We start from the raw sequence: 25,705 nt of genomic DNA, 5'->3' as shown, positions 1-25,705 counted from the left end.
ACTCAGGAAAGACAAGAAATGATAACACAATTAAAAAAAATAGGACGGATAGATAATACAGTAAAAGGTTTATTGGAGTATGGAGAAAGTGTGGAGGGTAGGAAATGGATATTTGGTTTTCTGAGGGCGACTGGATTAGATAGGCGGATTTTGTATGAATGGAAGCAAAGGGTAAATAAAAACTGAAGGAGGCAGTAATGCAACTCAATGGATGCCAGCTGCCGTAAAAACCCAAAGAAGAAGAAGAAGAAGAAGAAGACGTTGATCAACTCTACACAACCGCCACAGGCTGCAAGTGTCACTAAAATAGTTCAGCATGCGAAGTGCGCATGCGCCGGGAGTAAAGCGGAAGCATCATGTCGCTCGAAGACCCATTTTTCGTTGTGAAGGGGTAAGACATTTACAAATTAAGACATACAACTCAGTGTCACCTCAAGCTAATTCAAACAATTGCGTATCCAAAGCTTAATCCGACAGTGAATTGGTTTTCCTCAATGACAAAGTTACAATAGCAAAGTTAGCTCAACGGCTAGCTGAAGCTAACTAGCATCAGCGCTACCAGCTGAGCCGAGATAAGTTAAGTTAGTCCGTGTGTTGATGTTTGTTTAGACGAGTGACAAGACTCGGTTCCGCACTGAGTGATATCTGAACTTCGTTTTTGTTTCACCCGGCGTTCACTGTAAACCGCTGAGCAGCTTTGGGACTCTGCTGTCAGGCAGTTTGCAAGGCGTTGCGAAGTTAGAGAAGGATGCGAAATGTAGCTCGAGTGTTTGTTTTAGTTATACGAGGGGCGTAGTTTCAGAGTTTAACTTGAAAAACAGCCAGGTGTCTGAAGGGTGAAGTCTAACAGTTTTCGTATTGCTCATGTTTTGTGTGTGTGTGTGTGTGTGTCTGTGTGTAACCGTCCGTCCAGGGAGGTGCAGAAGGCCCTCTCTCGTGCTCGGGGCCTGTTTGATAGATGGGAGGAACTGTTGCAGGATGGGTCACAGGTGAGCAGCCCTCAACAGTTTCACTGCAGAAATCACTGTGCTGAATGAACTATGCGCTACTGAGAGACATATGTCAATAACACACCCGAAAGGCGAGGGCAGCCTGGGCGGCCAAGAAAGCGCAACACACCTAAAATGAATGAAATGCATGGAAGGGAATAGGGAGATACATTCACCGATTTGACAGCACACACCTGGCACAGATAAACATGCTTTCTAATATATAAGGATTGAAAATTGTATACAAAAAAATAAAGTTTAAAGGGAGATTCTAAAAACCGATGAACAGAAGTCGTCAAAAGTGTAGGACAATTCCCTAATAGTCTATTTTTGTTTGTCAAATTCAAATATCATAGTTACTATATTATTGGAGATATTTTGTATTAACCTTTTACTAATGTGTAAGTGTGTTCTTTAGTTTGGTTGTCCCTCATGTCCAAACATGTATTTTGTTTTAACTCATTTCTGTTTTGTTCCGTACAACTTCTGTATTTGCTTAAATTTCCTGAATTCGCAGGGTTTCTTTATGCAACATATGTTGTCAGATTGGTTAATTTGTTTCATAATTAGCTTGTAATGTGATGTATGCATTGTGAAAGTGGTGAAGGTCTTTTAGGCATATTACGAGTCCAGTCACAAGTGAGAAACGTCTAAATCCAGTTGTGAATTAATTTAAAATGAAGTTGAAAGACTGTTTAGTCAAATGTGCATACTGTACATCACAATAAATCTCATCAAAACAACCTTTTGATGTCAATGCCTGAAGCAACATACCAACCACCTACTGCACTGAAAGGATTTTCTGTAATCCAAAATTGTTTCAGATAATTGATCCAGGTCTTTAATGATCCCTTTTTGATCAGTTGTTGGGTAGCATTAGTTGAAATCTGTTTTTTTAAATTTAATCTCTGCTAATACTTGGAAAGACATGTAATACATTATGGCATATACATGAAAATACAAAAAAGTTAGAAAAGAACAACAACTTATAAAGTCGTTGCTTTTGTCAAAGTTGTAGTTTTTATTTAGTTATCCTTCACAAACAATTTTCTAAGGCTGTTGCTTGTGTAATATATATATATATATATGCACTACTCAAAAAAATCAAGGGAACACTTAAAATCACACATCAGATCTTGAACAAATAGTTCAAAGTTCAATATATTTACTGTACATTCGTTAGTTGAGAACAAAAATCCAAATCACCAACTGACTGAATCAAAGTAAAACAATTGAACAACACAGGCTGATCCAACTTGCGTGACTTTCATCTCAGCAATTCATAATGTGACTCAGTAGTGCGAATGGCACCCACGTGCCTGTATGCACTCTCGACGACTTCTGTGCACGCTCCTGATGTGCTGGCAGATGGATCGGGGCATCACTGAGCTCCTGGACTGTCTGATGCACTGATACATAATGGCCCAATGGTTCTCAAATGGATTCAGGTCTGGGGAATGTGAGGGCTTGTCAGTGGCATTAATGCCTTTGTTATCAAAGAACCGCCTACACACTGAGCAAAACCATTCCCTTTTTGGGGGGGGTCGTCTTGCTGTCGCCTCTCCAGCGCACCTGTTGTCACTTTCATTTGCACAAAACAAGTGACAGTGATTCACAATCGCTTATGCTTCCTAACTGTGCAGATTTATATCCCTGAAGTTTAACTGACATGATGTTACACAGTGATGATTAAGTGTTCCCTTCTTTTTTTTTTTTTTTTTTTTTTTTTGTTTTAGCAGTGTAAATAATATGAACACGTTATATTTCAACATTAGAATTTAATTCACGTTTAACTTTAGAGGATGCAGCGCTCACCTGTAAGCTATTAAAAACACAGCATTCCTGTAATATAAGAGTGTGCTTCAAATCTTAAAATACAAAAAAAACTATTATTATTAGTATTGGATATGCCTCTTTAAATCTATATTTTGTAAATATTGTTTTTTTCCGACATTGTCTAGTTTGAGTAAAATGCACTCACACATTCCATTCCTTACTTCCATGGCTGAAGTCCTACACGTAAACCAATTCTCATCGCCAGCATCTTGACATTATGACTGTTTGCAATTCTTATGGCTTGCTTTCAGACCTTCGAATTACCAACCACTCTCAATTTCTTTGTAAGCGTGACATTGTGAAGTTGCTTCTCTGGTGAATTGTGTGGTTGGAATGGCTTGCATGGAGGTGGAGTAGATGCCGTGTGTGTAATTAGCATGTGTGTTTTTGTTTCTGTGATCTCAGGTAAGTCGTGATGAGCTAGACTGGAGTACTAATGAACTGAGGAACTGTCTGAGGGCCATAGACTGGGATCTGGAGGACCTCAGTGAAACCATCAGTATCCTTCAAACAGGAAAAAATCTTTCCCTCATCCCCCCCAACACTTACTATCACATGACCGTCAGTATTTTTAGAACAAACAGATGCTTTGTGTCACACTCTCACCCTTTCCTCTATGTATCTTTCCCCTTATTCGGGAGATGTGTTAACCTTTTAAATGTCAGAATCATTTTTACATACATGATCATTAAGCAAAGATCAGAAAAAGAAAGACTGTCTGGTGAAGGAGAGAGACAACCTGCTTCCATTTAATGGTTGAACTTCTTATTATGGTTGTGACTGTTATTATGTTTTAGGATGCTAGATGCTTGTTTGACAGGAGAGCCAAGAAATGAAATTGGTTTTAACAGTATTAATTATATAAAGAGGTCACCAGGATTTTAATAAAGGACTGAACAGATTATTTTACTTTTACACAATGTTAGCAGTTCTCACTATACACACACCAGGCAGTCAATACATTTTAGCATAATTCAGTAACCTTGAGAGTGATAGTACCTTGAGCAGTTGAAACACTTTACCAGTTGCCATGTGTGTTATATTCCGCTGTGACACCTTATTTTAACCGGATATGTGCTAAATTACAGAGGGAAGAGAGCATTAAAATGCCGTTTCCTTGTGACTTTTCATATTCAAGTGTTTGAAAGTGCTGCAGAGTTTTAACAGTTAGTAGATGGAGGGTCATCAGACATGTTTGGTCCTTAACTGGTTCAGATATTGTGGAGTCGAACCCAGGGAAGTTCAAACTGGGTGACTATGAACTTCAGGAGCGGAGAGACTTTGTGGAGCGAACCAGGAAATCTGTTCAGGTAACGTTTTGTTGTTTTTGTTATCTCTATTTATTGGGATGTCACATCTTACTCTTTGCATGTTCTTTTGTGTGAGATGAAATGCAATGATGAAATGTTTCATCAAAATTTCGGTTTATGTATACGGTTTCTAAATGGATACTATATCATAAAATGATGCATGTTAATATTGTTAAATAAAGATCCATGTATAATTGAAGATTTTGTCTTCAAGATTTTATTATTTCTCCTATCCTGACCTGTGCGATTAGTGGTTGTGTCCAAAATCACTACCTATTTACTATATAGCGCGCTATATTTACTGTCCAATCTTTTACTGAGTTGTGAATGATAATGTTCTGCACTGTATAGTACCTTCACAAATTCGCACAGTGAAACAAAAAAGTATATGGCATGTACACTATTTTATGCTAAAGTAAATTATTGTATGCTAGTGTAAACTACTGACTACATATCATAAGGGGAGTAGTGGTGAATGAGGACGTGATATTAGACACAGAAAATTAGTTTGGGATTGCCTGGATGTAGGGGTGTGACGAGACACTTAACCCACGAGACGAGATTAGAGATTGGGTTCACGAGATCGTGACGAGATTTTAACACTATTTTTAAGAAATCTTTAATGTTAAATTATATGAAAATTTTGAGCGTTAAACTTAATGTCCTGCATTCTGATGAATGTTTTTTACACTAGTTTGTGGTGATTTTTTTTTTATAAAGAGAAACACAAAATTCAGTTCTACCCTTAAGTATAATTCTTTGACATTTTATGATTTACACTTACTCAGGCTTATGTTGTAACTTATCTCTGTGGTGCAACCGCTTTTATTTTAGTAATGTTATAAATCACAACTTAGTAATAACTTAAGTTATAACTAGGATAAGTTTGAACTTACACACATCTGGTGCAACAGGCTGCTGATATTTATATACGAGCTTGACCTCTGTGCAGAAAGTATGTTTTCTTTTGAAAGGTGTTACCAGTGGTTACAAGTGGCCATGGTGGAAGAGAGACAGTTACACAAACATTGCCTGCAAGGCCCCTGTTGTGTTGTGGCAACTACTGTGTGTGCAAGTGTTTCTACTTAAACACAGACTGTTCAGGTCAGGTAAAGTCAAACATCGGTCAAAGCAGCAGCTCCCACAACTAAAGCACAGAGTGTGCTTTCACTGTGTTTTTATTGTAAGGAGACATACGGTTGATTATCGATCAATACCTGTCAGCTTGTTTACCTGCACTGCGGCTGTTTAGCACCTGACTCGGCTGAGTTGAATCAATGTCGGCACTTAGGCTCAATGGAAAATATGAGTCTGTTTCTAACACATGGGTCTTGCAGGCAAAGGTACCATCCTTAAAATAGACCGGAGGAGAATTGAGTCATCTGAGCCAAACAAAAGAGCTTTACTGAGGGGGAACAAAAGACTTTCTGACACTTTGATTTGCCGGCCGGCGATTCTGGAAGAGCAGCAGAAAATCTCATTAATGAAGCTGTCTGCGCTGAGCTGGGCTTTTAAAGTGATTTTTACTACAATTGTGAAACATTGTGGAGTGAGAGTTGTAAATTGTTTTCTTGTGTATGTGTGTGTGTGTGCGTGTGCGTGTGCGCGCAGGAGATGAAAGATCAGCTGTCCAGCCCTTCAGCTGTGGCTCAGGCAGAGAAGAAGAACAGACAGGTTGGTGGACAGTTATAGACACAAAAACTACATAGATCTTACTGGGTAAAAGGTAATGACTTAGAGCAGTGGTGCTCTGCAAACTTGATGCCCTGCAAGTTTGAGAACCACTGAATTAGAGTTATATGGTTTGAATTATGAACAACTCGTACATCATGAACCATTGCTTTTAAGTTCAGAACTACGTATCGTCTGAAATTTCTTAATATAGTGCCATTATGATGCTTTGGCACCGGTATCAAAACGAGACTTGGGGCACCATGGAGACCCAGTGGTAGAAAGTGAATAACACATAACCGCAATATCCTGGTTTCAAGTCCTGACTGGTGCTGCACATCTTCCCCTTGTCCACAGGTTTCCCTCTCTACTGTGGAAACGGCAAAAAGACAACTTTAGAAAAACTTGATCATAATGATTAAAGAAACAAACCAAACTTCCCCGTTTATTCCTATAAAAGTTGCTCATTGGGCTCATACGCCAAAATAAAGCTCCCAAGACGAAGAAGTAATGAGTAGATGTCGTGCGGTTTGGAGTAACCTGTGATTTGAAGACATCAGCTGTAGTGTCTTATATCATCTATGTTTACATAGACTTGTTTTCTTTGTTTGTTTTAAGTTAGCTCATCAATTTTAACAGCTTTTACATCAGCTTATTTGAATTTATTTTAACTCTCCAGCTGATGTGACACATTTCAGTTTGATACAAAAAACAATTGATTGCTGCACCTTGTGGTTTGAAATGTTGTAGTCAGTAGCAGTTAGCAAACTGTCAAACTAACTAATGCCTGCTTTTGCAACTACTAAAAGAATATAATACACACACTTTTCCCCTGCTAAGCCCATGCCTTGTTTGTGTGTATTTGTCCAGGCTCTGCTGACTTCTTCAGGACAGGACAGGTCATCGGGACTGGAGGCTCATATGGTGTCGGCAAATTCCAGATACATCCAGGAGCAGCAGGAACAACAACAGGTAGAGAGAGACGGAGAATTGATGAATGGAATAAAAGAGAGAGAAAATGTACAAGAGAGTGGTACTGATTTTTTTTTTTATTATTTTAATTACTAATTTTTAATTTTTTGTCTATTAATATATACACACACGTTAATGTTTCATTTATTTAATTTATGTAATGTTTTTAATATATTTATTTTAACGAACACACACACGCTTACTGTTATTTATTTTATTTTTTAATTAAAACATTTTTTTTAAACACAAACACACACGCTTTGATTACGTTACGCTTTAATTACTTGTTTAATGAAATGTATGGGGTTGATAGTTCTTATGTAGTATGTATGATGCTTTAGCAATATTGTTGTTACACATTCATGCCAATAAAGCTAAATTGAATTGAGAGAGAATTTCATGTGAAATGAGACTTCTTAACTGTCAGACTGAATGTTTGTTTTATTAGGTTATGTTTAACAGATGAGGAGGACCATTTAATCAAAGGATCACATTGCAAGAATACAAAATGAGCACAGAGAGCGTTGGATATCCTGATGCAGTCTTTTTTTTATAAAGATGAGGTAGATAAGATCTTGTCAGCTTTACAACGCGTCATGCTGTGGATGAAGTGAAAGAGGGTTAAATATACGTGTGAAGGTTATTTTCAGTGTCAGAGTATGAGCTCATAGTTTCTATTTCCTGTGGTTCAACAGCTTCTTCACAGCCTGTATCAGGTTGTGGTTTGTTCGCACCTTTGATTTAATGATAGAGTGGAGTTTCTTCAGCTCTACCAACTGTGTGTGTGTGTGTGTGTGTGTGGGGCACCCTTTAAAGCAAATTAGAAAGTGCTTTGTGTTCACTAAAACGGCCAAATTCCTATGTTAATGCAAAATTAGATATGGTGTGGGGTAAATGGTACATTATGAGTAACATTTATATATATTTGGGAAATGGTAAAACACATTGAGGGTGAAGACAAACTGTGTGTGTGTGTTTGTAGCTGATCATGCAGGAGCAGGATGAGCAGCTGGAGTTGGTGTCAGGCAGCATCAGAGTCCTCAAAGACATGTCGGGACGCATCGGGGACGAGCTCGACGAGCAGGCTGTGTGAGTGTACGCGCGCGCAATCCCTGATGGAGCTGAAAGTTGATTTAGTCAATAGACAAACAATGGATCGTTTATAAAAATAGTTAAGCTGATTAAGTTTCATTTAAGAAACGAGTGACAAATATTCTTGTGTTCACCCTCTCAATTGAGAGGATTTGCTGCTTTTTATTGTCTTACATGATAGTAAATTGAATGTATTTGGAGTTTGGACTGCTGCTTGGACAAAACAAGCAGTTTGAAGACCTCACTTTGGGCTTTCGGGAAATAATGATTTTGAAAAATTTAGATTTTCCTATTATTTTCTGACATGTTATTGATGAAGAGAAATCGATTATTCAAGAAAATAATTAGCAGATAAATTGAAGATGAAAATAATCATTAGAAACAGCATTTGTCCCTGACCATCAAAAGAAAAGTGCATCTGTCTAAGATGCTAGCTTTGTATGTCCACATGCCACCTTCTGCTGAAAGCAAGACATTCTTAACTATTTGTAATTTGATTGTAACACTATTTGTGAGTTATCAAAAGGAATTCTGGGAAACGTAGTACATCATAACTGAAATTAAGTAGTGTAGTTGTAACCATTTACTGCTTAGTAATAAGACTTTCAATGGCCATGTTTGAATAATGAAGCCTTTTGATAGCCCATGCTTTATTAATGAAGTACTCTGATCCTTTCTCCAGAAGGAGATTTGGTCAATGTATGATTCCCATAAATGTTTCCTGCGGCTGTCCAGGATCTGGACTTGTTTTGTCAGCAGAAGGGTGACTAAACAGGCAAACGTGTTCAGGAAGTAGGGCAGGAATGATTTTTGCTTACTGTAACATAACATTCTCTCCACTCATTTCACATCAGCAGTTGGTGAACAACAGTGACTGAGCAGGAGAAACAGAGTTAGCAGCAGCGTACACAAACTATATCACCTTTTTAATCATTAGTAAACAGTGACTCTACACCAGCAGGCCCCATTATCTTTAAAGTAATTTAACCCCTTTTACTTTTACTCTAGCAATGTCCTCACGTTCAAATGTTATATTTTTAGACCCACTACTGGCTCTATGAAAAGCTAAACTGTCAGTTTATCCGTTTCAACCAACACTTTCATATTGTGGGATATATCAAGGTGCCAGCAATCCCTTTAGAAGTCTCGATTTTACACACCCAGACTACATTTCATTTCTCTTTTACATCCCCGTAGAGCTATAAATGTCTGCAATGGCCAAGAACAGGCTTGATCATAAATAACTGGTTTTAGGAGCTAAATAAGATTCCAAGTACATTAAGTTTCCGAGTTGCTAGAAAAATGTGTGAATGATGTGCATTCACAACTGTGTTTGGTGCTTCTGCTGAAAGGTGTCCACAGTGAGGTTTTTGTGATGTCACTTTGCTTTATTTAAATGATTGTGTGCTTGTTGTTCAGTATGTTGGGGGATTTTGGAGACGAGATGGACCAGACATCGTCCCGTATGGACTCGGTCCTAAAGAAGCTGGAGAAGGTGTCTCACATGACCAGCAGTAAGTTTACACACACACAGATACATTTTCATCAGTGATGCAAAATATCTGGTTAATTATTTTTAATTACTACCTATTACTACTAATTTTCGCCAATAAACAGTTATTTTCAGTCACTTTTGCTGAAGATGTTTTTCGTTTCCGTTCAGTATTACTGTGTGTCTATTTTTTTTAACTGGTGGAATTAAATGGTTGGTACATAGATAATCACACCAGCTTGAAATGAAGCTCGAGTTTACTTTTTTCCCCACTTATGTGGAATGATTGGAAAATTTGGGAAATATGCTTATTCCCTTTTTTTTAGCAGTTGTTAGGAGAGAACATTGATACAGCTCTCGTGTGTGTATGCTAAATATGAAGCTAGAGCCAGCAGCTGGGTAGGTTAGCACAAACACCGGAAACAAGGAGAAACTATTGAATACGTCTACACTCAAAGGTTGATTGTTACACTGTCACCTGGAGGGGAACAATCAGGATATTAATAATTATTAAAACTGTCATTAGTCTCAGCCTGTATTGTATCTAAATATCTACCGTACGGTGTTCTTCAGGTCGGAGGCAGTGGTGTGCCATCGGTGTGCTGGTCACCATCTTGATTGTAGTCCTCATCCTCTTCTTCGCTCTCTGATGCCGGCTGACCTTTGACCTCCCGACTACGTTTGCCGACTCCTCCCTGTTAGGATGGACAGACACAAGAAGAAGAACGGGAGGGGAAGGAGGAGAGAGACCGTCCCCCCTTTCTTCACAATGAGGAGAGACTGATGACCCGCAGAGAGGTGTCAGGATATAATTGTCCCCCCCTCTGCTTTTAATGCTTCTAGTGAAAACAGAAAACAACACACAGCTGGGGTCTCTCGACAGAAGCGCCTCACAGGAAAAATCCCAGCGGTATTATGGATTACAAATTGGTGCATTTCAGTAGTTGGAAACAATGGTACTCATTGGGAGGGTCAGGGCAGGAGGCTGCTGCTGTCAGGTTAAAAGCACAAATCTGCTAAAGGTTTAACAAATCAAGACGTATTCAAGATATTTCAAGTCGCATCGCAATTTTAAAATTACACACAACTGTTCAGCGGCAGTAAAAATGATTTTGTAAAAACGTTAGGAAACAACAGAATTTGAACACTTGTAATTTATTTTCTTCAAAACTACAAAACTGATCTGTTTTGTTAGTAAATAGTTTTTATAGTGCTTTCCGACTGAGTGAAACGGAAGCGACTTATCGGACAGTTTTTGTAAAGAAAATGTCTCTGAGAACAACTATTGTGACAATAATTTCAGTTGGCTGGTGAGACCGGGCTACCAGCCAAAAAGTGTTGTTTTTTTAATGCTGATAAATATGGATTTGTTAACAGCTTAATCAAGAAAAATGCAGTTATTTGTGTTTTAAGCTGACGGGAGCCGTGCGGAAGGGAGGAGACTGGGTGTTGTCAGTGTTGCCTTAAATATATTTTTATATTGTAAAATGTGCAGTACGTTTATGTGCCTACATGTGAATCAGGGTGGAACACCAAGTGTTAAGTTCTAGTCATCAATTAAATTAGGAAAGTTGTAGTTGGCCAAAAGTCTGCAGGTTTTCCTTCCAGTCCAACATAACAGCAGCTGATTTCCCTGATTAACACATTTCAGGCAGGAAGGAAGAGTTAGTCACTTCTAAAATCAGCTGCTGTGGTGTTTCTGGTCAAAACATGTAGACTTATAGGCATGACATTAGGCTGCGCATCCCTGATATGAAATGCAGGCTTTGCTCTGCCTGCCACTTTGTCAGAAATGTACAGATCCTTCGGGCTCGGGCCGGCAGACAGAAACGTTTAATATCCTGCCCTGATTGTGATCCGTCTCTGTTGAGTGAAGTCAGGTCTGCAGCCAGCCGCCTTCGCGCTGCTGCAGGCAGTTAAGCACATGATTGGCTGAGGCTTTGTTACTCTCACTGGGTGATGAGAGACAACCTTGGCTCATAGCAAATGGGTTTGCCTGTTTTATTGAAAAGCTTTAGCTAATAATGAGAGTACGAACAGTTGCTGGGCAGGATGTCTCCGCACTCAGCCCAGATTTAGGCTTACAGCTCCCTCTACTGGAGGCTGTAGGTCATGTTATTTCTTTGTGTCATGTCTGGCAACACCACCCACGCTAGGGTGTGTTGCAGCGCTGTATAAATATAAACTGATGCTTTAAATGTGTGTAAATGAACATGATTCCTGTACAAAGGCTTTATGCAGACTCAATCTTATTTTTAATCCTGTGTGATTCAGATTTTTTTTACACTCAATTTTTGCTTTTCTCAACCAGTTAGAGAAAAATGATGAACTATAGAGTTTTGTGACAGTTCTACTAAACCTATTAACCAGAAGAGTCAGAGGTCACATGCCCAGGATTTAAATGTGTGTGGGGGGTTCAGGGATGTCTCATTGTGTTGAGTTTCCTCACTGCCAGAGCTTTTAATCTTCATAGTTTGTATGTGCTTTTACATATTCAAGCCCTCAGTCCTTAAATGCTTCAGTAGGGAAAATTAGCAGAATACTTGGAAAATGGCTGCAAGCATAAATGAAGCACTCATGTGGTTTCCACTCCAGTCATGAGTCACTGTTAGACCTCAAGGTAACGATGCAAGGTAAAGGCATCTGGAAACACATCTGATGATTTCTAATACACCTTACTTCCTGTGTGAAGTTAAGGCTGTTTAGTGCTTTTCTGTTTAGATTTGACTGCGTCTGATTTTAATTGCATGATACTGTAACATCACAACTGCATAGGAGAGTATTGTGAGCTCAGTCTGAAGAAAGACTAATGTGAAGACTTCTAGTCTTCGTTTTATTCTGAAGGGAGTGCACATAGGCTGGATTTAATGAATCAGTGCAGTGAAAACTGAAAACTTACATCATAAGTCACTTTGCGTTATTTCATAAATTACACTAGTGACTTATGAGGCAAATCAGTTTTTCACAGACGACTTACTTTCTTTTAGTAAAATGTAGCAAACGTTTTTAAATGTAATTTGGGCAACTGGCCTATGAGTGGTTAAAAACTGCTGATGAACCTCAACATCTGTAGCTAAAGTGCCAATGATCCGATTTGTTTAACTGATCAGCCTTTAAACACAGCGAGTCGCTTTTGACTGGGAAGTTGTCTTGAATGTAACCAGACTTTGACATGTTTAATTGTAAATGTCTCTCTTGCTGGTGAAACTGTAAAGAGGTGAATTTTGGGAGGATGTGAATGTGCTTTTTTTTTTTAAAATACAATATTGGCTGCAATTGTGTCGTTCACTGTCAAACCGCTTGTGTCTGCACATTGCTTTTCAATTCACTGCTCTGCTATATTAGATGTATTTACTTTCACACACACACACTACATGAAGAATAAATGTTCCGTGGCAGCTGTTGCTTCTTTGACAAAAAACATTACATCTGCATAAAGTGAATTGAATGATTATTTTCTTACTGACACTCAGAGGTGTTTGAAATTGTTTTGTGGGATTTGAAGTTTCATTAAACTTGTTCAACATGAAGTGACTAAACTGCAGATTTTTCTAAAAATAAATTGATGTTTGTACAGTGGCTTAGTTTCACTATATATTTTTTTTGCTCCAGTTCCCTCTGTGATTTGTTCTTTAAGTAAAAGCGTCCACCAAATTGCAAATGTTCCAGGAGTGAGTTTTAATTCAGTGTCACTCTTCAAAATGGAAACATCATCACATCCTATTTTGAGAGCAGAACCATCATGTGAAATTACATTTACTTTTGCTGTAATGAGCAGAGCGCGAGTCCCTGGTGGCTTTATGAACTGCAAGTAGCTCTGAAAATAACCAGGCAGCAGTCAGGAGTCAGACACATTTAGACATGTTACAGGCGTCCTGTGAAACTGCAGGAGCGAGAGACCAACACTGACAGCATCACAGTGATACATCTGCTAGTGATATTTAAATTAAAATATAAATTCTCACTGTTAGCCGTCTTGTACTAAATCTATAACAAATTCTAAAAGACTGATGTTTTCAAACTGAAACTCATGCCGTGGAAATAAACATTTTTGTTTCTTAAAGTAATTTACTCCCAGGATGGAAAACCTACAAAGATTTTTAAACTGCAAATGAGTTGCACCATGGGACAACGTGAAAATCTTGATAGATGCACCCCCATTGGCTGGAATTTCTATTGACGAATGCACAATATTAAAGATCCACTTTAACACATCATGGTCCCTGTAACACTAGGGCTGAAATGAAACCGATTTATTGATTAATTATGGACATTTATTTCTAACTATTTTGATAACCATTTATGTAATTTATGTGCCGAACAGTTGTTGGCTCCATCTTAATGCTGTATTTCTCTGCTTTTAATAAATGTTAATTGAATATCTTTAGGTTTTGGACTGTTGGTGATGATATGACCGTCACATTACGGCTCTGCTCTCAGAATAAGATGTGAGGATTCTGCATTTCAGAGTTCAAGTGAATATACTGTACAATATACTAGAATATGTTGGTACAGCATTTTCATAAAACTTAAGAAGAAACTTTTTTTATTTTGTTTATATGTAGTTTATCACTTTTTAAATTTTTATATATTTAGTAATCAGTATTTTATTTTATGTACAGCCCCTTGAGACATATTTTGTTATGTCTTGGCCATAATAAACTTTAACTTGACTTTTTGACTTCTTCGTGAGGGTTAATGCACCGTCGTACCTGTGCAGGTCAGCCTCTAGCACATGTGCAACTCCCATCTCAGGAGTTTAGTCATGAAGAGCCACTGCAGAAAAACACCAAATTCCTGAAATTATTTGACACAAGAAAAGATTAGTAAAATCAGCCCCCGCCCCCCACTAACCCCCTAACCCTAACACACCAGTGGTTTTGCCCTTTTGATGACGAGCCTTAAAAATGAAATAATGGGCATTTTAACAAGCTTTTTTGAGATTGTCAAACTGTAAAGGAAACTGCTCTGGACTTCAATTCAGTTATTTTCATCACTTTAATTTGAGAAATAGGAAACAAGTTACATTTTCTAAATATGACTATATCTAAACTTTGCAGGATTGCTCTCATACTTACCTGAAAAAGCTGAATTCATTCTTAAGAGGATGTTTGCAGTTTTCCTCTAAGTCTGAAAACATGCTAAACCGCCCTTTAAAGCGAGACGTGACTTTTGAAGAAAACAACACAATCATCCTCTTAGAAATGAAATGTTAAATTCATAAGCAACAAATAGATCACTGAGCAGGTTTTATGACTTTTTTCTAGGCAGAAAATACATTATACCTGACCAGGACTTATTTATTGTTGTTTTTTTGCTGACCATTTTGGTTCAGGCTGAAGTAAAACAACTAATGAATGGATTGCCATGATATTTTATACAGACATCTATGGCTCCCAGATAATTAATCTACCTACCTTTGTGATCTTTGGCACAACACAAGGTTCTCAATTTGTGATTTTTAGTGAAATGTCTCAACAACAAATTTGGTACACACATTTCATGTCCCACTCCCACTTGTAATAACTTTGGTCATCACCTGACTTTCCATCTACTACTCTAGATCAAAATTTCAGTTTGCTTTAATCCTTTGGTTTATGACCAAATACTTATAAAACTAAAAACAATTCCATCAGCAGAAGCTATACTTTGTGCAAGTTAGCAAATGTTCGCATGCTAAGCTGACATGCTTAACATCAGCATGTCAGCTTTGTCATTGTAAGCGTGTTAGCATTTAGTTTAAGGCAGTGCTCTGCCCCCAAAGTTCAGCCTCACAGAGCCGCTTGCAATGCTGTACACTTGTTAGCTTGTGGTCTTGTTCCACTCGTTCTCAATCAGGTAACCAAATGATGGTTAAAGCAGCTGATTAAAAGGGACTCTTGAGTCTTTAGAAATGCAGGGGAGTTCAACATACCATAATTCTGTAATTGCCACTTGTGGCCACAGCGGTCGCTCCAAAAGTTATTCTCACTTCAAAGATATTAAATTGAACAAAATGACACTTAAAACGTGATCCACTCACACTGGAGGTCATTTTGGATAAAGACCTCAGGAAAGGTAAAGAAAGACCCAACACAGCTGTAAGGTCAGTCCTGTTTGTTAAAAACCTTTTATTAAGATATTCGGATTTTTTCCTCATTTTTAATCAGTCTGGTTTCTTTTTCCTCTTTACAGTAGTTAATGTGCAATTATCTTTATTACTGGGTCACAGTTAGGAATTCACAAAGTTATTGGCACTTGGAACACATGGGGGAAACACTGGCATGTACATGGGGCTGGGCAGGGGGGTGGCGCGAGGAGGCATCAGGGCGATCAGTTGGATTGGGGGGGGGGGGGGGGGGGGGGGGGGGGGGGGGGGGGGGGGGGGGGGGGGGGGGGGGGGGGGTAACACGGCAGGGCTGGGGTAAAGGTCTGTTGGGCATGTGTGGCAGGGTGAGGTCGGGTATTTTCTTTGACATCAGTAGACGCTACTGCATTGTTTTGTTTTGTTTGTTTTTTTTATAAATCCTTTTTTGTTTACTTCCAAAAGCTCTTATTTCACTTTTTCATTTTTCTGGGTTATGAAGAATAATAAAGAATAATACCTCATGCTGCGAGTGCACATCTAACAATCAAACTTCGATAGTGCTTCTATGTCATAATGTACAGTTTATATATTTATATATTTATAGTGGAAAAAAAAACAAGAAAAAGAACGAGTTCTGCAGAGTATTTTTCACCCAACACCAGAGACAAGGAGAAGGAATAAAAAATAGTCATTCACGGTTGCTATGATCATATGTAAGCCCGGCCCCCCCCTCCCGTTCTGTAGTATGATTCTGAGGTAAGACTGTGTTGACATGGATTCTCTGCTTGTGTCCCGCTTCTGTAAAAACCCTGCGCCATATGCATTCAAATGGTCCAAGAGCACTCTGCTGAGGCTCCCGGGTTTGTTCCTGAAAAACAAAAATGTACCTGCTTTGTAACGGCAGCCACAGCAGTTCAGAAGCTGTCGCAGCGCTGAGATATCTGTGGGGATTAAGGTCTGCTATGGCTGAGAGCTCCCGAGGTAAACTGGTACTTTTTTTAAAAACTGCATCAGTGACACGAAGACACACGTTCTGCAACACATCCTGAGAGTGTGCAGGGGTGTGTGTGAGCTTCTGTATCTCAGAGGTTTGCCCGTTTTGTATTAATTTATACATATACAGTATATATATATCTATATATATATGTGAGTATGAGTGTGTGTTGTCTCTGGTGTGTGGGGATTTGGGAAAGAGCGGAGTAAATGTTTCTGGACAGAAGACTACAGACCTGCAGACAGCAGTTAAAGAGAATCGCGGAGCTTGAGGAGCGCAAGGGGAAAAGGTCGGGCAAGGGGTGACGAGGTCAAGCTGCAGCGCCGAGGAAGATGAGGCTGAGCAGAGAGGAAGGGATGGAGGGGGAGAGATAAACAATGAGGATTCACCTCAGGGTCACTATATTGATTCAAAGGGGTTTCGCATCCACTTCCCTTGCTCCTCTGTTCTCAAGTTTAGCCAGTTTTTACACACACCACCACATCTCCCTGACATTCCTTCAGGTTTTCAGCAGAAAAAAAATCCACCCTCTGTTTCCAAAAGTTAATCTGGTATCAAGCATTGCAATGTACTTTTTTGTTGTATTCACATGCTTGGCCACCTCGGATTCACACTTTCCTACATTTACCAGAATGAATCCACTTCCTATAACATGTGTTGTGGCTGTTTGTATTCTGGTTTTGTGAGGATGCAGTTCCTGTAGAAGCTGGTCATTCTGCTTCTTCTATGGTGGATTTACAAAGAAGCATTTACAAATGCCCCTTTAAAAGGACACCAGAACTGATGATGATTTCTAACACCAGTACTTCAGTGTTTAAGGGTGGATTTTTCCTTTAACATTTCATATGAACATGTGTTACAAAAAAAAAAAAAAAGGCAATACAACCATCAACCAGGTCATACATTTTTCAACACGACAGTGCAAGTCACACCTCGCAAGCAATTTGACGGAATTTGATAGTTGAAAGGACCAAAGTCGTCCATCCTTCATTGATTTTGATCAGATGTGAACATCAGCCTGATTATCAGTCTAAAGCTGTTTCTAAAGATAGTTGTTGACTGTGGCTTATTGTCACACTGAAAGTTTTGTGCTCGTTTGGATTGACACTAAACCAATTAACCATCAAACGCTTGCTGGGTGATCATACCTGTCTTGGCAATTTTTCTGGAATTCTTTTAAAAAGACCTCGAAATGATTAGAATTCACAATTTCCAGATCTGTGTAGGAACTCCCAACCTTCACCCCTTTACTGGTACCCCTCACCCACCTGAACTCCCCCCCCCCCCCCCCCCCCCCCCCCCCCCCCCCCTTAACTCCTCCCCCACCCCCATTCAGAGGAGAGTTTGCACAGTCTATGCTCCCACTTCTCAACTGAGGGGAGACAGGTCGATGGGCACATCATTGTCATTTTAACAGTAAACAACAAATGTCATAAAGAGAGAGAAGAGAAAACAAACATCCAAAATAAAAAAGGGAATAATGGTACAGAAAAATAAAAAAACACAACAAAAATAAGGAACTTACAAAAAAGAACCCTCACATTACATCTCGACCCCCCCCCCCCCAAAATCAACAAAAGACTCACTTCTGACACCAGCATCCAAACCACAGACAGGAAGTGACAAAGTGAGCGTGCTCACAAAAGGTGCAGAGGGCTCTGGCTCTCTGGGACAGTTGAGCGCTCGCCCAAAGGTGCTTTTTATTTTTGAAGATTATTCCACTCTCTCCTTGTCACTTTAGTTTCTTTCTGTGGATCGGCAGCCGAGACGGAGATCAGGAGTGAAAGACAGACACAGTCGAGGGTGGACGAGTCAAAGCACAAAACGGCCGCAGTGCTCTTTTCTTTTGGAAGTCATGTCACCAACTTTCAATCTACTGACAGCTTTATTTGGCATCTTGGCCCACATGCGGTGGACATTTTCGCAGGTTTGCGTCTTGTGGCGGATTTGTAAAATGAGCAGCAGAAGCCTCCGGCGGTCTGCTGTTAAGGTGCTCGTATGAATACAGTGATCGAGACTCTTTCATTACAATCGTAGTTTGTGTAGGATCACTGCTTCTTGGGATCTCGCCTTCTGGTGGCGCTAAGCAGTTACTGCAGCTACTGACCCCCCCTCCCCTCCCCTTCTCTGAGCCGCAGTACCTGCATTTAGTCACCAGGTGACGTCTAAAGAAAAAAATAAAATAAAAAACCCCATTCAAGCAGCAGTAGCTTATTCTTTGTGGAAAAGCTGGTTCGAGAACCAGGTCAAGTAAACTTACTTTGGGTCAATATCTAATGGATGTTTATGGAAGCTTGTTTAACAAATGTTTTTATATTGTCACAAGACAATGGAGAGTAAAATTTTATCCATGAAGAGATTTTTTTTTTTTGAAACAGACATTCAGACTTGTAGCCTTAAAATGATGCAAACCCAGCAGTGTTTTGTTTGCCTTGACTGTCCATCCCTCCACCAGTCGGTCCATCCGTCTGGTTTCTGCAGCCCCTGATCCCGTCCGACAACAGCTGCATTACAGTAAAAACCAAACATCTGGTCCAACATTATAAGCCCCCCCCACAGCACCTCAGTCATACAACAATCGCAATGCAAAAATATGTGGTTCTCTTTCTCTAAACTATTTTACAGCTAAACATGTCTCCTCTTTCTCTTTTTGTAATTTTTTACACAACTTGGCAACTCTACGTACAGGTGTTAATGTTGAATTATTAGTAGCATCCGTCTTAAACACAATAACTCTCAAGGACTACAGTACACTAGCTCAAATGAATAGAAAACAAAAACACAATAGCAACAGAACATGAAATGTAAAACGAAAAGAAATTTTTAAAAGCTCGACCGAACTTGTATCGCTTCGAGAAAAAGAAACTTCTGCTCTGGCCCCGCTCAACCTTTAGTCATTAAACTGTGCTCAGACATAGCTGCCCCACAAAGATGCAAAAAACTGCCACCTGTGACAGCTTCTAAAAAAAGGTCAAAGTTCACAAGTAGGTTTTATATTTCATAAAAAAAAAGATATTCTGTGATATACAGCCATTGGTGCTGGACTGACCAAGTTTTATGTTTCAGTTTTTGCTCTTTGCAGGGCAGAGGAGTGTTCAAAACTTCTTTATGAAAATCATTCTCTCCCTTCTCCTCTCCATAGCGCTCAGCTACTGACTTGTAACATTTCCTCCAAATCAAAGAGGATATAAAAACAGACACAGACAGATATTAAAAGAAAACATCCCTTTTGCTGTGCTCTTTGAAGTACGCCAAATGTATCTACAATTTATCTTCAAAACCCCTGGATGTCAAAACCAGTTCGAACCACTTTGCCGAGTCGACAACCCGCAGGATAACAGGCCAATCACAGTCAGACAAAAAGCATGTTGGATCTGCCATAACCCTCTATAATCACAACTTCTACATTATTTCATTTCAAAATCTTGACAAAAATTCCTATTTAAAATTACAAAATCATCTTCTATCTTGATTTCCCGTGCGTATTAGAAGATTAAAGCCCACATTTAGACTGTTGTAAAAACAACCCTTAGTACTACAACAGCGGTTCCCTACCTGTGGCTTCCCCACGTGGGATTGTGAGATGAATACAAGGGGTCAACAGATGATAAAACTAAATTCTGATACATAAAATTACACACGTTATCTTTTTCTTTTTTTCAGCTATGGCTGCAACTAACGATAACCGATTACGCTGCCTCTTATTTGTATGTCTCTCGATATTTAGTTTGGTCTATAAAATGTCAGATAGTTTGCCAAGTCTTCAAGTTGCTTGTCTTGTTTGACCAAGAACCCCAGTAAAATTCAATGTATTAACATAGAAGACTAAGAAAACAGGCAAATATTTACATTTGGAATCTCAACGGAAGCTGGAGTCAGTGACTTTAACAATTAATTGTCAAAATCTAATTAATTTCTTTTCATCAACTAATCAAATCATTCAGTTATTATTATTATTATCAAACAATCTGAGAAGCAAACACTGCATTTACTATACATGATTGTGTATTGACTAAGGTATTTTGTATTAAAAGGCCACAAGCACAAAAGGTTGGGAAACACTGTCCCACTAATTATGATGTATAGCCATTGTTTTTCCTGACCTGTAATTGTTCACTGAAGATGACGATTTGCCTGGCGTTCAACATATCGCACCCTGACAGCAGCTGGGCAAACTATCTGCCAATAAGGCCAAAATAACCTCCACAGATGCAGCAAAAAATTTCTTCACATTATGAGATTGCAGTGCTGAAAAAGGACAGTGGGGTGAATCATTCAGCCAAATGTGTTTCTCAACATAAGTAATTTTTTTCCCACTCAGATAGTGCAATTTCAACTTTGTGTGTGTGTATGTGTGGGGGGGGGGGGGGGGGATCAAATATTATTCATGTTTGTTCCCCAGACAAATCTTAACTAAAGTTTTAGATGCTTGATTCTTTATCTTCTCTCCCCGTTATCGTCCGATAACTGGGTGCTTGTCTCGCTGGGATCGTTTAGAGGGATTTAGGCAAATCTACCATTTATTCATTCAGCCCACGACCCCACCCCTCTGCAAAATGCCACGCTACATAAATAAACAAGCACCCAGGTATTTATCTTGGTGGCACAGGGCCAGAGATCACCTCCTCCTCCCTGTCATTAGCCTCTCCTCTCTCCTCTCACTCTCGTCTCTTTGTCTGGATTGTGGCTTCGCTCATGTGACGGCAGACTGCCGCAATGCCTCATCTGTCCTGGGAGATTCTTAACAAACATCTCCTCCTCAGGAAGAACAGCACCACCTCCTCCTCCTCCTCCCCTCACTGCTCAAGTCTGGGATGATTATAATTATTTTTTTAACCCCACTTGGTCACTTGGTTCAACAGTCGATATTTGCCTCATGATTGGCTGCACCTCTCACGTGGACATTCTGATTTGTTAGCCACAGCAGCCGGGAGAATAAAAAACGACAGATAGACGTTCCTCATCAATCGTATGATTACTAAGAAGGTGCAGTATACACAAAAATCACACAATTGGACTAGTGTCCCATGAGAGGGGAGTGGGCAGCACGCACACACACACACACACACACACACACACACACACAAAGCACTGATGTGCCTGGTCAGATGTACCTCCGCCCATTTATTAGCATATTTGCATTCAAATATCTCACATGTACAGACACACACAGCAACATATTTGGCAGCCCCATCTGTTGTTGTAGTAGAGAGCAAACACACACACACACACAAAAAGGGATTCAGATGTTCGGGTGAGAGTTTGGAAGGGATTTGCCTTCTATGAAGAAAATGGAGTCAACACAGAAATGAAGCAGCGATGGATGGAAAATGATGGTTTACGTAATGAAGCAACAAGGGACCGACACTATTTAGCTCCTTCCTGTCTGTGAGAGATGGAGAGAGTGTGTGTGTGAGTGTGTGTGTGTGTGGGGGGGGGGTGTATAGAGGGACAGCGAGAGAGAGAGAGAGAGATGTAAACAAAGAAAATAGCAAACAGAAATACAGTGAGGCAAGGACAGAGAAGGAGGGTAAAAAAGGAGAATTAAGGAAAGAAATCAAGAGATGGAAGAGGGAAAAAGTGTCAAGTGTCCTGGCTTCAGTTGTGCTGCTGTCCCATTCAAGAGTACAGGATGTTTACCGGACAGCAAGGGAATATTTAGAGCGGGAATCTGGAGGATACCAAAAAAAAAATATATCTGAAAGAAGAGTCGATTGAAGGGCTCATGATGTGCTTTGTCTGAAATGTAATTTACAATTCACTGATTTATATTTAAAAGAATAATTCATCCTGTAGGAACAGTAGAACTGCAGCCATGATGTGCAGCATTACTGCAATACATCTGCGGCTTTGATATGACACACATGTACAGACTCTGTGCTGCGGATATAGATATGTGACTTTGCAGATGTGTGTGTGTGTGTGTGTGTGTGTGTGTGTGTGTGTGTGTGTGTGTGTGTGTGTGTGTGTGTGTGTGTGTGTGTGTGTGTGTGTGTGTGTGGGGCAGAGGAGGCAGACAAAAACAAACAGCCACTCATCTCAACCTCTTCGCACATACCACCCACACACACGCGTACACACACACTCACATATATACATATATATATATATACACACACACACACACACACACACACCTTACAGAACTGAGCACCCAAACCACCCACACACAGTGACAGACATGCGCAGTTGCCACATGAAGCCAGACACACACGTATGCAGCACATAGATCGAGACGCAGACCCAGCCTGGCATAGGCATGCGCATTACACACACACACACACACACTGTACCACTGTCAAAAGCTCTTTCGAGTGAGGAGGCAGACATTAACATGCCATAAATGGAGATGGAGGGAAGCGAGCGGGGAGGAAAAAAAAAAAAAAAAAGAAAAAAAACACACTGCATACATACATTAATATGCACACTCACACACACACATTAAAAACACACCCACGCATTATGTTCACCCACAGATGCACACGCACACACAAAGCCTTAAACGGCTCTCAAACCCACCCTGCAACAAACCACACACACATACAAAAATACACTTACATACACACCAGTATGCATGCATGCACTCACACCAAATCATTCGAGCGTCCCAGCCAACACCCCCCCCTCCTCCTCCTCCTCATTCATTCCTCCTCTCTAGGGAGGTTCAGACTGTCCTCTTCATCCTTCTCTATCTCTCAGAATTTTTTTTCCCCCTCATTTAAGGCAGTGGTTTTTAAACAAAGCATCGGAATAAAAAGGAAAACAAAACAGAAATGTGCAAACTGTCTCCTCCCTCTCCTCCATGCCTTCCCCCAATCCCTTTCATTTTTTACTTCCTTTCTTTCTCTCTCACGCTTCTTCTTGCCTCTGTCCCCAGTTGTTGAACTTGGTTAAGTCTCCAAGGATCGTACCATGTGCTCAAGAATAGAGGGTGGGGATAATTATTATTATTATTTTTTAAATAGATACCCCCAGTTAATTTCCACCTCCTCTCTGTAGGACCTTTAGGTGCTCGTCTCAGGACCAAGTGTTCTTTGACTGATAGCCTTTTTTTTTTTTAAAGAAATAATAAAAAACTTGATATACATGCAAATATATATATAAAAACAAATTGTCAAGTAAACATCTTCCTCAAAAGCCGGGCTGTAAAAAGCAGATTTTTTTTTTTATAACACTGGTCTACAAAACTGGTTCAGTTCAAGACAGGTTAGACGATGCCTCATAGGCTGTTTTGGTTCTTCTCCTGGGTGTTTCAACGTGCGGCGCTATTTCTGTGTTTTGCTCAAGTTTAACGACAGACCCTTCATCCCGAGGTTCTGTGTGTGTGGCAGTCCAAACATTAATATAAACCTGCGGCAGAGACAGTGAACAATTCACCACAGCGGCCCCTGCCCATTTCTGGTGCCGCGCTGGCAATAAGGTGCTTGAGGTTTCCTCTGATTTAAAAAGAAAAAAACAAAAACAGGCCAAATATGTTTAAAACCATTTGTGTCACAAATGTCTAGTTAACAATAAAACAAACCGTTCTTGCTTAGGTTTTATATTGTTAGTGTGTTAAAGACTATCACGCATATAAACACTTCATAGCAATAGTAATCAAATCTAGCAATAAGTTTGGTTCACCAGTCCTGGCAGTTATGCAAATTTAACACTTGGGAAATGGTACATAAAAACAGGGGAAATTATACATTATAAATGTGGCTGTAACAGCTGGAAGCCTTTCTTCAGTCATATTGGTGTACAGTTGATGATGGCTCATGCTTGCATGAAATATTTTCGTCTTAGCATTTGAGTACCAGCGCTCATCTGCACTAGACAAGAACTGATTTTTCAGTTTCCACGACTTGTCTCTTTAACCGCGACGGCACCATTGACACTGACGGCATACTGCTGCCACCTACAGTCGATGCATCACATTTAATTTCAGTATTGAAGGACCTGCTGACGTTTCCACGGGTTCTGATAAATCCACCAAAGCAAACAGACAATCTTCAGGACCAAAATCAGAATGACTGCTTGGTGTTCACTAGTGTTCTTTTGGCCTACATAACAATGCTGTAATCTGAGAAAGTTCAGTCTTCACAATAATATGACAATATCATAATACAGGATATGATTCTGCTTTTTATGAATTTCAAAATGTCTCTTCACTTGTAAAGGGTATAATGTCTATTTTCAATCTGATCATTTTTGGCAAAATGCTGTCAAACAGAGAAAATCCAGCTCTCCGGGCTCCAGAGTGAAACTTTCCCTGTCATCTAGTGCCACTTAATAACTGCACAACATGAGGTTTTAGAGAGTTCACATGTGGAGTTGGACTCTCACTCCACTGATCTCAATCTTGGACTTGTTAACAGAACATGTGCACAAAAACATGGAGTTATCTTACTTTGGTACAAGGCAATAAACCACCATTTGTGGCCTGGATGTAATCAACACAAATCAGCCTGGCCCAGCCCCCAGACATTAGCCTAAAAATGAGTTTGAATCTGCCAAAGATTATGTGGGATACATGGAGAAACTACTCTTAGTTTTCCCCTGCTGTGTTGAATTCTAGGTTACAAACTAACGGGCTGCACATAGTTTGTGCATTGATCAAATCTGTTTAACATTTTCATTAAGCCTATCATTACCCACTGCCAAACAGACAGCTGTGTCAGGTCTGTCATGACAAAGACTGACTTTATATTGATTGTCTGGGATTAAGATCGGTGGTACTAAATCAAAAAGTTTACCTGGAGCCCCACTATTCAACCTCAAACTGAAGAAGAGCAAAAGAAAACAAACAAAACAAAAACCACCCTCGCCAGAGTTTAGCTGTAGACAGTATTCAGCTGCATTGTGGATTCTGGAGGTCAACGTTTCTAAAGAGAAAAGATCTCGTTCTGAACTCCTGTTCTTTTTTCTGAAAGCTACCATTCAGCCATACAAGTATCAAAGGCGTATATGACTGCAATATGACTTTCAGGGCTGTTTCTATGCCAACATTCTTCTGCGATTTCCATTATTTAGCAGCTTTCTTTTTATAATTCTAAATACTTCATGTAAAGCCAGGAACTCAACTGTCGAAACCAACAAACAAAACTTTCAAACCAGTGCTGTCTTTTCAAATAGATCTCCTATAGCCTCATTGCAACACAAAATAAATTTAAGATGAATGCTTACATGTGACGAACAACAGCCTCTCAGGTCTGTTTTGGTGTAATTCCCCTTTAATTCCCACGTTGCTCTGGTGTACTGTAGCTGATGCGGCTGACAGCGCCCAAATGCGTATTAGCATGT

The 25,705-nt window shown here is 39.7% G+C and overlaps 1 protein-coding gene across 1 annotated transcript; it reads left to right on the top strand.

Moving 5' to 3' along the window:
- The first annotated feature begins 247 nt into the window (after positions 1 to 247).
- Positions 248 to 12,892, top strand: LOC123969928 (syntaxin-10). The gene is made up of 9 exons (XM_046047712.1): positions 248 to 391; positions 914 to 989; positions 3,231 to 3,324; positions 4,041 to 4,135; positions 5,747 to 5,809; positions 6,677 to 6,778; positions 7,761 to 7,867; positions 9,290 to 9,384; positions 9,936 to 12,892. Exons 1-9 carry the CDS (start codon positions 357 to 359, stop codon positions 10,010 to 10,012), a joined length of 744 nt encoding a protein of 247 aa, XP_045903668.1. The 5' UTR covers positions 248 to 356; the 3' UTR covers positions 10,013 to 12,892.
- Positions 12,893 to 25,705: the final 12,813 nt, after the last annotated feature.

The sequence above is a fragment of the Micropterus dolomieu genome, linkage group LG04 (assembly GCF_021292245.1).
Source record: "Micropterus dolomieu isolate WLL.071019.BEF.003 ecotype Adirondacks linkage group LG04, ASM2129224v1, whole genome shotgun sequence".
NCBI lineage: Eukaryota > Metazoa > Chordata > Actinopteri > Centrarchiformes > Centrarchidae > Micropterus > Micropterus dolomieu.
Note: the sequence above shows the minus strand (reverse complement) of the source record. Positions and strands in the feature narration are given on the sequence as shown.